Here is a 15,411-nt window from a genome sequence, read left to right on the forward strand (position 1 = left end):
GACACAACAGGAAGTTTACTGATCTAAAACTTTGAGCTCATATTTATAAATAGAAGTTTTAAGATGGTTGCTGCTTTGAACAAAATTCATTTCTAAAAAATCCTATAAAAATTACAGAAGTATGATAGTGAAAATTTTAGAAATATTTATTCACTTCCAACTGAGCAATCAAAACTATTTAAAGTGTTGCCATCAACTACTGGTGCACGTCGTCTTCTAATTGGCGCAGGCATGGGTAAAATACAACTTGAAAACTTGCGATAAGTTGGTGGTCGCCTACAAGGTCCTGGTGCATCCCAGGAATCAGTGTCAATTTCTGAAGTATTGTCTTTGGTAGCTAAATGCATTTTTTGCAAAGTCATCATAACTAGTTCATTTTGACTAGACGTTGGACTCATTTTCCAATCGGGCTTATAAACTTCTTTGAACTGATGTTGTTGATGTATTTTTTCAGGAGTAAAACTTCTTTGTAATCTTTGAAGTTCTTTGTATTCTTTTAAATATTGATTTTCTGACTTATATAGCAAATGTTTAAAAGGGGCATTTACTCCATCAGAAGCTCTCCTTCCAATGTTAAATGCATGGTCAGCTTTATGGGAAAGTGGAGATAAAGGTAATGTTACTTCAGGTTTTATTATCATTGATACATGGGTTTGTTCAGGACAAACCACTGTTGGTTCAACAATTTGAATTTTTAGTTTATTGAAAGGTTGATCACAACACTCTGGGGGTATATCATTAAATTCTTTTTTCAATAAAGGATGATTAGCTGGTACAAATAAAGTCTCATTTTCAAGTAAGGGATTTTGTACTGTGTGACGCCGATGATTATGATAAATGGCATCAACAGCTGACCTTCTTCCACGTCGCTGTCTTGGTGGAATATTTTCAGTTCTTATAGTAGTATCATCACTTCCTTCTTCTTTAACAGTTTCTATATTATTCTGAGAGCTTGGGGTGCCATAATGACCCAGTCTAGGATGAATTAAGTTTTGTGCAACAGGAGGCGGGGAAAATTCTTTGACACAACCAGGTATATTTGAACTTAATATGTCAGGTGGTATTTCAATTTCCCCAATATGAAGTTCATTCAATGCATACTGAAGTCCTGCTTGATTGTTTTTCTTAGCAGATAAATTAATATTGCCAGGAAGCCTATGTTGTCCTACTGATGAATGTAAAACTTGACAATTTTTAACTATAACTTGATCAGCCATTGAGCTTGCTCTTCGGTATCGAGTAGTGACATTGTTTTGTTCAGGATAACTTGTGCGATTTGGTCGTAGACGCTCACTTAGTAAGTAGTAAATTGCTGTTAGATGATCATAAGCACTGGTGTCTAATGACTAAATATAAATATTTAATCAGTATTAATGAAATGGATAAATATCCACATAATCGGTTTATATAACTTCAATAACAATTTAAATCAACAAAACTCAAAAGTACTTTTTTAGTCTTTTCAATATCCATTCCCAAACTTGACATAACATCTAAAACATGCTTATTTATTTCCCCATTAAAAATGCTATTACAATTTACATTAGGAATATAAATAGGTGGACGATCTTCAGGATAGTCATATAACCATGGATGAGCCTTTATTTGTTCTAAACTGTAGCGATGAGCAGGGTTTTTAACAAGTATTTTTCGAATAAGATCTTCCAGCTCTAAAAGATAATTATTTTGATTAGGTTTTTAAATTTCCAAACAACTTTTAATAAATATCTTACTAGGCAAATAATATATATTCAAAGACATTCACTATTTGTTAAGACTGTCTAGAAATGGCTTCTTAAATTATAATTATTCAATAAAACGAAAAACAAAAATTGAAACAACTTAATAGAATTTTATAGTTTGAAATATTAGCTTTTAGCCTAAAAATATTAGATTACTTACCAGAGGACATAAAGTAGGGAACACGAAATCGACCTTCTAGTACCCGATCCCTAACTTCATGTACTGTTTCACCATCAAAAGGAAGTGCTGCACATACTAACACATATAAGACAACACCTAAACTCCAAATGTCAATAGCAGGTCCTTCATACTCTTTTCCCTCAAATATCTCAGGTGCAGCATAAGGGGGACTACCACACCAGGTTTTTAATAATTCATTTTCTTTAATATAATTACTGAAACCAAAATCGGCAATTTTTATATTTAGGTTTTCATCCAGTAGTAAGTTTTCAGTCTGAATAGAAACATTAAAAACTTAACCATAATACATGTAAAAAAAACCAATAGTTGGTAATATAGCTTTATAAGCAATATTTATTAAAAATTAACTATGAAACATTTAAAAGTTTTGATAACTAAACATGGAAGATTGAAACTTTTTTATTCCCCTACCTTTAAATCCCTATGAACCACTTTTCGATTGTGGCAATATTCAACAGCAGACAAAATTTGCCAAAACAAACGACGTGCTTCATGTTCTTGAAGCTTACCATGTTTGTCAATATAAGCTAAAATAAAAAAATTGACAAATTAAAACATGATGGATCAAAAATGAAATCATTAGTTTGTTTTGGAAATGTTTTAGCATTTAATTACATATCACCTTTTATTCCTATCTTTTTTAAATGTTAATAGAAAAAAAAACATTTTTTATAAAGTCTGTCAACTTCAATTCTCAAAAAAAGTATAACTAAGATAAAAGATCTATTTTGTTTAACCTTACTCTCTGATTTTTTTTACAGTATTAATTGGAAATTTATAAAAGAAATCTTTTTACCAAACATTTCTCCTTTAGTTGCATATTCAGTAACAATATAAAGCATATTTTTGGTTTCCATAACCTAATGTATACAAATAATAATATACTAATGTATATAAATATTGAAACGAAGATATACATGTAAATGTTAATACAAATGTTTAGTCAGAATGAATAAACTAATCGTGGATTTAATTTTAGCCAAAATTAATTTTACAGCTACAATTATTTTGTTTAACATATCATTTTCATATTATTACTTTACTAAACTTCTTTTCAACATAAAAATTTCATTTAAAAGATTCAAATCTGTGATATACTAAAGATGTTTGAAAGTACACAAAATTAACAAATTATAGAAATATTTAAAACTCTCCTAAATTTTTTAAGTAAGAAACTCATAGAAACATGAGTGCTTTAGGATATCCATGGTAACTTAAAAGTTGAAACACCTTTTAACTATAAATATACATTAATAATAGAAAAAATCATAGATAATTGTATACAACATAATATAATACCTGATAAAGTTTTAAAACATTAGGATGCTCCAAAAGTTTCATAATTTGAACTTCTCTTTTAATTTTTTTTAAATTTGATTCATCTAAGCGACTCTTGTCAATTATTTTAATTGCAACCTAAAGAAAATTTGCATGAAAATAAGAATTATGTAAACAGATATGAAAATATTGTTAAACAATAACAAATTGTGATAAGCATTTTAAGCTTGGTAAATGTTTTCATGAAATTTAATCAACACCTTGAAGCAGTCATTGTGCCTTTGTAAGATTTAACCATTATATATGGATCCAGCAGTTCATTAATGTAAGAAATATAGGATTTCTACATTTTACTATCAATACAACAGGACAAGTTTTACCTATTGACTTATTAGTAATACACCAGAAACAATCTTGACAGCTGGTAGTAGGCTATGCATTTTTGTGAAAATATGATGGTTAAAATAGTTTGCTAAGGTTAGCTAACATTTCTTCATAATGACAATTTCTTTTAATGAAGGACTCCTCCTGGCCATGATCAGATAAATATTAATTTATCTGTACCTAAATTGAACAGCTTTTACTAACTAACCATGTCTTTTAACTTTTTACAACTGTTAGCTTTTCTTCAACTTAGATTAAACTTACTCGAGATTTTGTCATACGATGTCGTGCCAATTTCACAAAAGCAAAATTCCCTTTTCCAATCGTTTCTTCGATGTCATAAAGGCCTATGCGTACTGGTTGTTTTTTAAAATCTCGATAGCATTCCATATTTTGGTTGTATTTTTCGACATTTAAATCTAAAAAGATAAGATTTTGAATCAGAAATAAGGCTTAATATAGGAATAAGTAGCAAAAATAAGTTGCATCGCACTCATTGAGCAAAACAGGACATACCTTAGCTATAGAAAAACAAAGAAAGCATTAAAAATATTAATTTGTAAAAGCAATATTAAATAAATTTTCATTAGTTTAAATGACTGAAAGCATGTTTAAATTTTAGAGTAAAATTTTTTAAAAATCTTTTTTTTTTTTCTGTTCGCAGTAAACTACTGGTCGCCATTATGAAAAACTTCTAACGCGAAAATAACAGAGAAGAGATTGTAAATGAAAATCTTGTGCAATCAAATCAGGTCTTTTTTCTCAATGCAGACAATGACGTCAAACAGACCAGCAGTTCTAATAAGACCGATTTTGTAACAAGGAGTGATTAAGCGCCTGACGTCAGTTTATTTTAACGCCGGACTAATAAGATTTTTTTATCGTCACTTAGTTCATTCAACTACTTTTAAAAATAAAAAAAGTCAAAACAAAAAAGCTTTTTTTTTTTTTAAAAAAAAAAATAATTTTTGAACTAAACTATAATGTTAATGGCAGTTTATGCTGACTTTAAAAAAGAATCAAAAGTTAAAAAGTATAAAATACGTCATAGAATTTCCCAGATAATATATTATTGCAGTTGATTTAATAGAGCGTGGCAAGAAGCACATACTAAAAAGCTTGCTTTTTTAAAGTAAAACCTCGAAGATTTCTTTTTTTCAAAACTTTAAATCTGAAAATCGAGAAAGAATAGAGGTGATGATCAAATGATAAAAACTGAGTATAGCTTTAAATAATCACTACAGCTGATAGCTGTGTTATAAGTACGAATTGAGTTAAAGTTTTAACTCAATTCGAATTGAGTTAAAGTTTTAACTCAATTCGAATTGAGTTAAAGTTTTAACTCAATTCGTACAAATTTTCAAAATAAAATTTCCTAGAAAACGTTAAAAAAATTCGTCAAAAATGAAATGCTCTTTATACTGTATAATAAATACCAACGCAGATAAATTAGTATCAATTTATTACTTGACTTTCTTCTTCGTTCTAACTAAAATTTGTTTTTAGTACGTGTTTATGATATTTGCGGCAATATTTGCACTGCTGCTCCCTTTAATCCTCCATTCCTAGTTTGTGGTCCTTTGGAGACCAAACCTCTTTATGAAATTAAAATATTGCTACTATTTCATTTGCCTACATTTAATTATATCCCACGTGTGGCTTTCTTTTAAAATAAATCATTCGAAATTTGTTGACATTTTTAATGCATTGGGACGCTATGTTCAACCGAATATACACACAGAAACGAATCACCTAATATTTACATAGCTTTTGCCTATAAAAACAACCATGAAGGTAAAGAGAAACTAACAAGATTTGTTTTTATCATTAAAGGGAAAGAAATAATACAATTACAAAATAATTTTAAGAATAACTCCCCTTTGACAAAAATAGTCTAAACCACTAAAACAATAATCGATATTTTTAACTGCAGAACAAAATCAGAAACAAGAAAAAATTAAATAATACTGTGATATATGTTGATAACTTTAATTATTTAACAACCTATAAGGTGCATTTGTGAGAAAACAAAGCTTCATTTAAAAAACTCTTTTAACATAACGATAGTATCGATAGTAGAAAGTGCTATATTAACGATTGTATCGATAGTAAAGCGTTATAACGATAGTATCGATAGTAAAAAGTGTTATTATAACGATAGTAAAAAGTGTTATCACAACGATAGTACAGATAGTTAAGTGTTATAACGTAGTATCGATAGTAAAAAGTGTTATTACAACGACAGTATTATAACCTATATATATATAAAAAAAAAAAAAATGAATCGGCTTTTGTTTGTAACTTATCTACGTCGCCCATTATAATTTTTAAATGTTTCTTAGTTGCTTCACAAAATCTTTTTGCCAAAAAAAATTTTTACGCGGTAGACTTACCGTGTAGAACATGTTCTTTCTTTATGGATACTTCGTGTAACGGCAGTAAGCGATATTTTGGAATTAACATCTCAAAAAAAAATATTGTGCTGGAAAGTTCTTGTGAACGATGCGCACACTTATTAAATAGTAGAAAAATTCTATTGAGCGAACCCTCTTTTATCAATTTTTTTGTCTTATTGTGCTATTGACGTCATTCGGTTTTACTGACGTCATTTATTCAACTTATAAATGTATTCTGAGAAAATAAAGGCGATCGTTACGGTTTGAGAAGGCAAATAATTGGCGAAAGCGATGACTGACTTTGTAGAAACTAGAGCATCCCGCCATCGGAAATTGCGTAAATGCGTAAATCCCGATGCAAGAAATAGTTTACAAAGGTGACTCCGATGTGATACGATTGTGAGGAACGGTATCACATCGGAGGTGCGATGTAGTCCGAGGCCGATGCGGAGAATTTCACGCACTCTCCGATATATTTCGAGATTTACGCATCATCATCGTACGATATTTTCGCGTAATTTCACAATAAATCGTATTTACAGTGTAAACTAGTAATATTGTGATATTTCCGATGTATTTATCTATAATTACGAGGTTTTCGCAAAATTACAGCAAAACTTTGCAAACCACCACAAATCATCGTAAAATATCAGAAAATAAAAAAATTTTTTTTTTTTTTTTTTACATTTTATTTACATTTCGCAAATCATCACAAACCATTGTAAACACATCGGAATATTTTCTTTTTTCATTTAATTTATATATTACAAAATTACAAAAATTTATCAAATAATTAATTCAGATGTTGATTCAGATGATGAGTTTTCACCACTGTGGCTGTCATATATTTCATCTGGTACATCTATTAGTTTACTTGACGCATCATATACATGAAATGATGGATTTCTTCTTAATTGAGGGTTTAAAACTTTTAACTTTTTTCTGGCTGTTGGACATGAAGTAGTCTGAGTGTGAGGCGTTTTTTTGGCTTGTGTGAAAGTAGATTTTTTTAACCCAGAACCTCCAGCTTCAGGTTCTTGTGATGATGCTCTTGGGGTTGATGGTAACTGTGTTTCAGCCTGAGTTTCAGTGGGTTCAGGTATTTCAACTGTTGTTGGTGGAGCACCAGGCTCATCATTACAATTTTTGACCCAGTACTTAATATTTGCTTTGACCTGTGAATAATTCTCTTTAATAAAAACTAACATTTTTAGTGTTTCTGGTTTAATACACTCCCGTTTGGCACTTATAATATTTCCACCTGTAGAAAACATCCTTTCTGATGAAGCTGATGTTACTGGTATACACAGATGGTCTCTTGCAACAGCTGACAGCAATGGAAATTCCTTTTCATGATCCTTCCACCATTGTAAGGAATTCACATTATAACTTTGTGCTGGCAAGTCCATGTATTTAATTATTTCAGTTTCCAGTGGGGGACATTTCAGCTTTGATTGTGAAGTTTTCAACAATTCTTGCTCCTGAATGATGTCAAACAATTCATCAATTTCAGCTTTATCCAAAGTTTCACTATTTTTCACTGTCATCTCGGCTTCACGGGCAGCATAGAATTCAAGTGTTGTTGGATGATTTTCCACCAAAAAATTTGTCATTTCTAACAATTTGTCTGTGTCTTTTGTGATAAGTTTGACACCAACACCTCTTTTAGATGGGTTGAAAAAGTTTCCATAGTTGTAATATTTATAGTTTATGCCTTTTTCTGGTAGGCGAGTTTCTAATTCTGATTGGAAGTTTTTCAAAAGAGGAACAAGAACTGATGAAACCCAATGTCCTTTTTTCACTTCATTGGCACAATACTGATGCAAACACAGAACATCATGTTGAATTTTATCAATTGTTGTTTGTGTGTCGGATGCCCACATTTCACTGTTATGTTTGCACTTGGCAAAAAAAGGTTCAATTGCCTCAATTAATTCAAATTCGTCTGGTGTTGGGATGAGTTCTGTGAGGATTGCATTGAGACTGTTTTCCTGAACATGTCTCAAACCAGGTCTAAGGGTTAAAATTGATTTCATCATCATTTGGTTTGAGTTCCATCTTGTAGCAGCTGGTTGGATTAATTTGTTTGCAACTATTCCTTCTTCAGAACATGCAAGTTTGATTTCCTGCCAATCAATTGTACTCTGATGTGTTCTTTGAGCCAGTTTCTTGCATTTGCTAATTACTTCATCAACCATTTGTGTGTTTTTAACAGCAGACTGGAAAAAAAATTAAAATCTTTTAAAAAATTTTATTGTAAATACGATGGTTTATTGTAATTCCAATATTTATTGGTAATTATAAAATCCGATATTTAACTGTAAACCCAAAGTTTTTACTGTAAAAGCAATTAAAAAAAGAAAAGAAATCTGATATTTTGCTGTAAAACAGATTTAACGTAAATTTCGCTTTTTTAATTGTAAATATTTACCTGTAAACAGAGGTTCATGATGTGGTCCACACAAAGCATGTGTTGATCAACAAGTCTTGATTGCGTAGCAGCACTCTTCATGTTACTAGCACCATCTGTCACACACACTCTTTTAAGAGTGTCCCCAGCAAGGATGGGGAATTTGTTAATCATATTGTCCAATCCTTGTGCAAGTTTGATACCAGTTTTTCTGCCAATAAAGTTCTGGCAATCCAAAGTGAGCTTTTTCAACTCAAAATCCTTGTTACAATAATGGACTGTAAGGGATTCATAAGGATCATTGTTTCTGGCTGTCCAACCATCACTTGTGAAAGCAACAATTTTTGAATTAGGAACGTCTTCATCAAGTTGCTCCTGCACATGCTTTTCTATGTTTTTGTAAAGCATTGGAAGTTTGTACTTTGCTAATGTTGTCGAGCTTTTAATGGTTGCTTTAGGACACAAATAGTTTAGGAGCATTTGGATCCCTGGAGATTCAACCATTTTTAAAGGAATGTTTGATAGGACAAATGAAAGTGTGAGAACTGCATCGAATTCTTGCTGATTATCACTATGTAAGGACCATTTTGGTGCATCAATATAATCTCCGATTTGACTTTGTGCTTGCAATTTTTTCTGAGATTCTGCCTTAGATTTTGGCTGAGACTTAGACGAAGATTGGGTCTCCTTCATGGGGGGAAAGAACCCTCTTCTTAGACCTGATATTTCTTTTTGTTTCCTTGCTTCCTCCTTATCAGCTTCCAGTATCTTGCTCAAGGCACAAGTTTTAGCCTCCATCTCAGCAAATTGTTTTGGATGCTGAGATCTGCAAAAAAAAAGAATTAAAAATAAAAGGTTAAACATTGGAAATTACAGTTATTTACAGATGGCGCTATAAATCCGATTTTACTGTAAAACGTGAATTACCCATAATTACAGTAAAATTTCGGTTTTACGGTTTGTTTTGGTAATTTTAATAAAATGAACTAATTATTCGTTTAGTATAATACTGCACTTCTACAAAACTTCAGTCTACAACTATTGGCCTTCCTTCTTTAACCACAGTATATTTTAAAACTATAAGTTATTTACAGCGAAAACTCGTTATTATAGCTATAACTACATTTACGAAATATCTGTTTCTTAACAAAATGCGATGTATTATTTTAAATACTTACTCTAAATGTCCTCTGATTCCAGTAGTGCTTCCATGGGTGCATTTGAGTGATTTTCTGATGCCTGGACACAGAATACATTTGGCATCATAATTCTTCCTCTTACCACTCTTTGTGTCAATCCATTCAATAGAATCCTCATCAATGGTGAAGTAATCCCAAATGAGTTGAACAACCATTGTAGTTTTTTCTCGCAACCAACAAATCAATAAATGGCAATAGTCTTCTCTCTCCTAACTAAAACTCTCTTTTACAAATTTTCTCCTTCATTTATACTCTATACTTTTCCTAAAATATCCTTTAAAAACCGTCATAAATAACTGCAAACACATGTTTATAATTCTTTGGTTTTCACTGGTAAAAACTATTAAAACTATTAAATCTACAACGTCATTAAATGCTCTAGAACTTTCCCCAACTGAGTTACAACCATGTTGATTGATTGATTGATCAATCTAACTATTTCTTCCCTGCCCACCTTAAAAACATCAATAATCGACTCCGGACCATGCTCATATTGGCAATTAAAACCATTCCTAGCGCAGGAACAGTATCTTATTTACTATGAAAGCCATTCTTAGAGCCAACCCGTTTAAAAAAAAAATTCAACTCATGGCCGAGCATGGGAACATTTTACTACTCTTAGGCTGGAGGAATTATCTTTTCGAAAATGTCCAGAACGTATGGAATTCAAACGGCATCAGGAAAAAATCACTCTGGAAAAAATTCCGAAATAGTTCTTTTATATACTTTAGTATGCTTTAGTATAGTATCATTTTATTATTGTATCAGCTTTTTTCCTCAAACCGTTTTTACTGTTTAATTTTTAAAAATTTATTTTATTGCTTTTTTATTTTTGTTTTATCGACTGATTATATTTACGTAAGGTTACTTTCAAAAACAATTTACTTTTACATATAAAAAGTAAATTACATTTCGATGTAAAGTATTTGTACAGGTAAAATCTAAATTACTTTTTAAAGTAAATTACTTTCACATGACTTACTTTTAAATTGATTTACATAGACAAAGAAAAAGTAAATAACATTTTTTATGTTAATTACTTTTACTAGTAGTAATAAATTACTTTAACAAGTAAAAGTTACGCATTTTTAAAATTAACTTTATGTAAGTATTTTTTACATGTAATATATTATTTTACTATGCTACTTTTTAAAAAATGAATTACTTTTAAATGTAAATATATTTGATCATTTAATCTAAGTTATGTAAAGTAATATTTGTTTAAAAGTAACTTTTTAACATCAAAGTAAGTAAATGTGCTATCCCTAGAAGGTTTGTAGGAACTAAATATAAAAACTTTAATCAAATTACAGCTTTTACAGCTTTACTAGTTTTTCGTCATTCGGAAATTAATTTCCAATTAATTTCCGATGGAATGTTTAATTGCGGAGGGAATTTGCGAAAATCTAAATCGGTTTTTACAGTTAATTTACACTTTTTATAGATTACCATCGCAATTTAATCAAATACCTCGTATTATTAGAAATACTTCGTATTTACAGTGAAATCTCGTGATAAATCATCGAATTACATCGTGCCTCGAGAAACCTCGTAAAGGTTTTTCCGATAAATTACCGTACTTTATTTTGACCATCGGTCGCGTATTTTTACGATGGAAAGTAATCCAATTACGCACTTTTGCGTAAAAACCGATGCATCGCTATCGTAAATCTCGTAAATCTCGTACGAGATTCCCGCCGAGTACGATGGCGGGATGCTCTAGTAGAAACTTATATAATAGTCTAAGGATTTCAAAACACAATATAAAAATCAACTTTTTAAAAGGAAACGCTTTTTGTTAGTTTGAAAGTAACTAATTCACCCACAACACTTTTCGTTCAGGTTGATCTTGTAACGCCTGGAAAAGTTTCTTTGATAGTTTAGAGCTATATAAAAGGGTTTAAAAGCAATTTCTTTTCTTTGGAAAGTTAAACTCTATTCTTGTTTTCGTTGTTTAAGCATTCTTTATATTTTTAAAGTTCAACGAAAGCTTTCTCGTCGCTTTCACTGAGGAGGTTCGTTATGCACGTCTAAGTTACGCAATTTTAAAATTTGCATTACGACAAAGGAAAAGTTGTGTACGCAAATGAAACCTACCATGAAAAAAAAAATCGAGTAATTACGTCTGCGCCAAACTGCAATTGTCATGAGATTAATGAAATGGGAAAAAAAAAAACGTCATCGATTATGCAATTCAAAAACTCTTTTTTAGAGCTAAACTTCATTTTGCTTTATGTTATCTTTTCTATCAACCATTATAATGCTCAACCATTATAATGCTTATTTCATCATACCAAAAAGTACTCCATCTGACATCTGATTCATTCTGTAAACAGCATAATTTCGCACAGCGTAAAGCCTGCAACAGCTGTTTGACTCTTTGATTTTCGCAAAGGTAACGTGAGATTTTTTTGTTAACTGAGCACCAAAAGAAATTTATAACTTGAAATAAATTTTACACGGACCAGTATCTGAATATCCACCAACAAATATTAAAGCGTTGTTTGTTGTTTCAATGACTCTAAATTTACAGAAAATAGGAAAATTTGCATGTTTTGATGTTTCTCTCTCTTCCATTTGTATTCTACTTTTAAAATTTTGATTTTCCTGTCGTTTTTTCGTTTTTTTTTTAAATTTTTTTTTTTAAGTTTTTTAATTGCAGTAATTTTTTGCATTTATTGTAAACTTTACCTTTACCAGAAATAATTTTTTTTAGACTAAATTTTACTTTTTACTTGGACTAAAATTTCCATTAATAATGATTTACTTTGGAAAAAAAAAATTCCCCCTCCTATCCTGTGTTTTTCTTTTTTTTTTTTTTTTTTTTCATTTTTACGTTTTTTAAATCCATCAATAAGCTTTTGTTGATGAATCCGTATTTGATGACACAACACAGTTGCAATTGCAAATCTTTCCATGTGAAATCGTAAAAAAAACGTTATCAAGATTTAAAAAAACTTTACTCCTACACAAGAGTTAAAAAAAGGTTGATTATTGATATAATATTATTTCGACACAGTGGGATGCTAATCACATCTAATTTAATAGTTTTTTCAAAAGCTTTCAAACCATTTCAAAAAAATTTCTGGTCTTAAAAAAGAATTTAAAACTTTTTTATAATTAAACCTCTTTCTTTTAATAACAAATTCTTCTTCTTTCAAAGATAGAATTTATTAAAAAAATAGAACAAATAAGGAAGTTTAATGAAGTAGCCATTGGAATATGTTAGTTTATTTTTAAAAAACCTTAACCGTTAATTTGCAGCAATACGTCAGCATTTGAATGCAATTACCTTTGCGTCAATGTAATTACCTGACTGACCTTTTAAGTGTAAACCAGAGAAGGGAAGAGTGTAAATATTGAAGCGAATATTTATAAGGAATCAAAAAACTTATAATGGATAAAATTTTAGTCAAAATCAATAAAAAAATTTATATTTTTAATTGATGAAGTTTCTGATGTTTGAACTCCATTTGGATAAGATTTTTACAAACATGAAGTCGATCAAGACAAAAAAGCGACACCATTATTGTTAAAATAAAATTTTTAAAAACCTCTTAAATAATATATTGTGCTTTGAGCAAAAATATTGCTTAATAAGTTGACTTTTTTTTTTACAGTTACGAAGCTTAAAAGTTGAAAGATGTAGCTAAGAAGTAGTTCAGAAATTTTTCTTCATCTTTGAGTCCAGGCTTAACTATTCTTTTAATTAGATTTTTTTTTTTTTCATGCAATCTCGGCTAGTTTTAGAAGTTCTCAACTTCAACAAAAGATTGTTTTGTGACGATGTGGTATAATTATAACTGTAAAAATAAGTTAAGTTTTAAGGATAAAAAAAGTAAAAAAAAAAAAAAAAAGATCATTTTAATGAGAATTTCAACAATTTAGAGATATATCTGTTTGTTTGTTGTTGTTACCGTTTTGTTTGTGATATCTTTAAAAATTTGCTTTTAATCACCTCTGTAAATAAAAAGCTTTTATAATAATATTTAAAAATTTAAAAGTTTTTATCTCGTTTATTTATGTAACTGTGACTGTGATATATGCAGAAGCAAAAGCAATTTTTCTTAAGCGAGTATACCATCAGGATAAGCGAGTCAATTATCAAGATAAGCGAGTCAACAATAGGATGCAAAGTACTTCTGGGAACGTCCGTGGCACAGGAAACAAGCTACAACTCTCATCGTCATAGTCATACATTTGGAAGATTAAAACCAGGAAGTTTGTTTTTCTAATTAACTTTTTAAATGATGTTTAAAAAAAATCTTCTTTAGTTTTTTCCATATATTTATGTATTAAATCAAAATATCTCAACTTGTCAAAAATTGTAATGCAAAATTTATTACTAGGAAAATATAAATACCATATCGACGATTAACTTGTAATTTCTCGTAAAAGTGAGTAAAAGTTATTAAAAGAAAAAAGTATGCAAGAAATATGTTTTGATTTTTTATAATTCGTCTTATGAGATTTTTTAGGTTTGCTTAAAGATCCTCGTAAGTCAATAGTAAGAGGGTATAGACTATTGACCATTAATATTTTTATATTATATAAAACTAATCAGTATTCGAGTTGAATCCACTTAATCGAGTACTGGTTAACTCTGATTATGTTGAACTGAAATTCTAATACATTATAACATTTTCTTATACAATCATTTATATAATCTTTGGTTCAATTCCAATCAGTAAAGTCATTATACGTCGAATCGAATTCTTGGTGGTTCGAACTAAGCGGATATAACTGTAAATTTAATTTGTATTGAATCGACTGGTTAATCAATAAAATGTTGTTCTTTTGTGAACTAACAGCGACTAACTGCAACTTTTAAAACTATTTTATTAGAAAAATTCTTTTTAAAAAGAGCTAAAGAATGAATTACATTATTAAATAGCGCAATTGCTATATAGAACTGCTTAAGTTGAACCAAATAAGGAAAAAGCGCACTTACCGTAAAATTGCTCATCCTTCGTCAAAGAATTTTTGTGAAAGCTTTAAAATAGGAATAAACTTTAATAAAAATTTATTTACACAAGATTTTACTAATCCCTCTGGTTCAGTAAGTCACCTACGTTTTACGTTATTCATCTTTTTTAAAGATCGTGCATTGGTACATGATCGAACTTCTCATGGACATAATACCTCAAGCAACGCTTGATCATTATCATTCCTTACGAAGATCTTAAACTTTGTTTGTCTATGTCACCAGCATTCTGATGAATTTTTAATCTTTCGTTCAGACGCTTTAAATAGATTTTTTTATTTGTTCATTTATGAGATTAGGACAAAATTATTTGTGAAAAAATGTGTTTATGTGATGCAACAATCTTTCACACAAAGATACGATGAATCTTTTGTGAGATATGATGAAAGTTTATTTCTCTAAAAAGATATGGTGATTGTTTTTTTTTTTTCTTTTTCGAGAGAGAGAGAGCAGATATATATATATATATATAAAAAACCATTTCAACGATTTTTAAGACGATTGAATAAACAATAAGCTATAAATAATAAAATTATACTAAACAATCAACAAAAACACAAGACATTTTACCACTTGAATGGAAGCGTGAGTTCCTCACTTCATCACAATATGAAAACAAATATAATCTATATTAAATCTGTGTTCGGATTCAAATCAAGATTCTTTCTATCGCATCATTTTAACTTTAACGTATAAGTTTAACCACAATGTTGTTTAGTAAAATTTTATTCAAAAAAACAATTTAACTGTTGCTCGACTTTAATTTGAACCGCATTTTTGATTGAAATAATTACTTTTAACTACCCTAATTATCCA

At 29.7% G+C, this 15,411-nt stretch overlaps 1 protein-coding gene across 4 annotated transcripts; it reads right to left on the reverse strand.

Annotated features, from left to right (window-relative positions):
* Positions 1-73: 73 nt before the first annotated feature.
* On the reverse strand, positions 74-15,346 carry LOC145191045 (serine/threonine-protein kinase SIK2-like). 4 transcript variants are annotated; one of them, XM_080067984.2, is made up of 9 exons: positions 6,000-6,132; positions 3,871-4,025; positions 3,603-3,786; positions 3,244-3,360; positions 2,741-2,804; positions 2,356-2,471; positions 1,903-2,197; positions 1,450-1,670; positions 74-1,346 (listed from the first exon to the last, which is right to left on the reverse strand). In XM_080067984.2, exons 4-9 carry the CDS (start codon positions 3,283-3,285, stop codon positions 147-149), a joined length of 1,938 nt encoding a protein of 645 aa, XP_079924110.2. In that variant the 5' UTR covers positions 3,286-3,360; positions 3,603-3,786; positions 3,871-4,025; positions 6,000-6,132; the 3' UTR covers positions 74-146. The 4 variants fall into 4 exon arrangements, with proteins under 4 accessions (XP_079924110.2, XP_079924109.2, XP_079924107.2 ...); XM_080067983.2 differs by lacking the exons at positions 3,603-3,786; positions 6,000-6,132 and adding an exon at positions 15,166-15,346; XM_080067981.2 differs by lacking the exons at positions 3,603-3,786; positions 6,000-6,132 and adding an exon at positions 14,563-14,833.
* Between the last annotated feature and the right edge of the window lie 65 nt (positions 15,347-15,411).

The sequence above is a fragment of the Hydra viridissima genome, unplaced genomic scaffold (assembly GCF_058129835.1).
Source record: "Hydra viridissima isolate aposymbiotic clone 2 unplaced genomic scaffold, HvirCarnegie_v1 scaffold_11, whole genome shotgun sequence".
NCBI classification, from domain to species: Eukaryota; Metazoa; Cnidaria; class Hydrozoa; order Anthoathecata; family Hydridae; genus Hydra; species Hydra viridissima.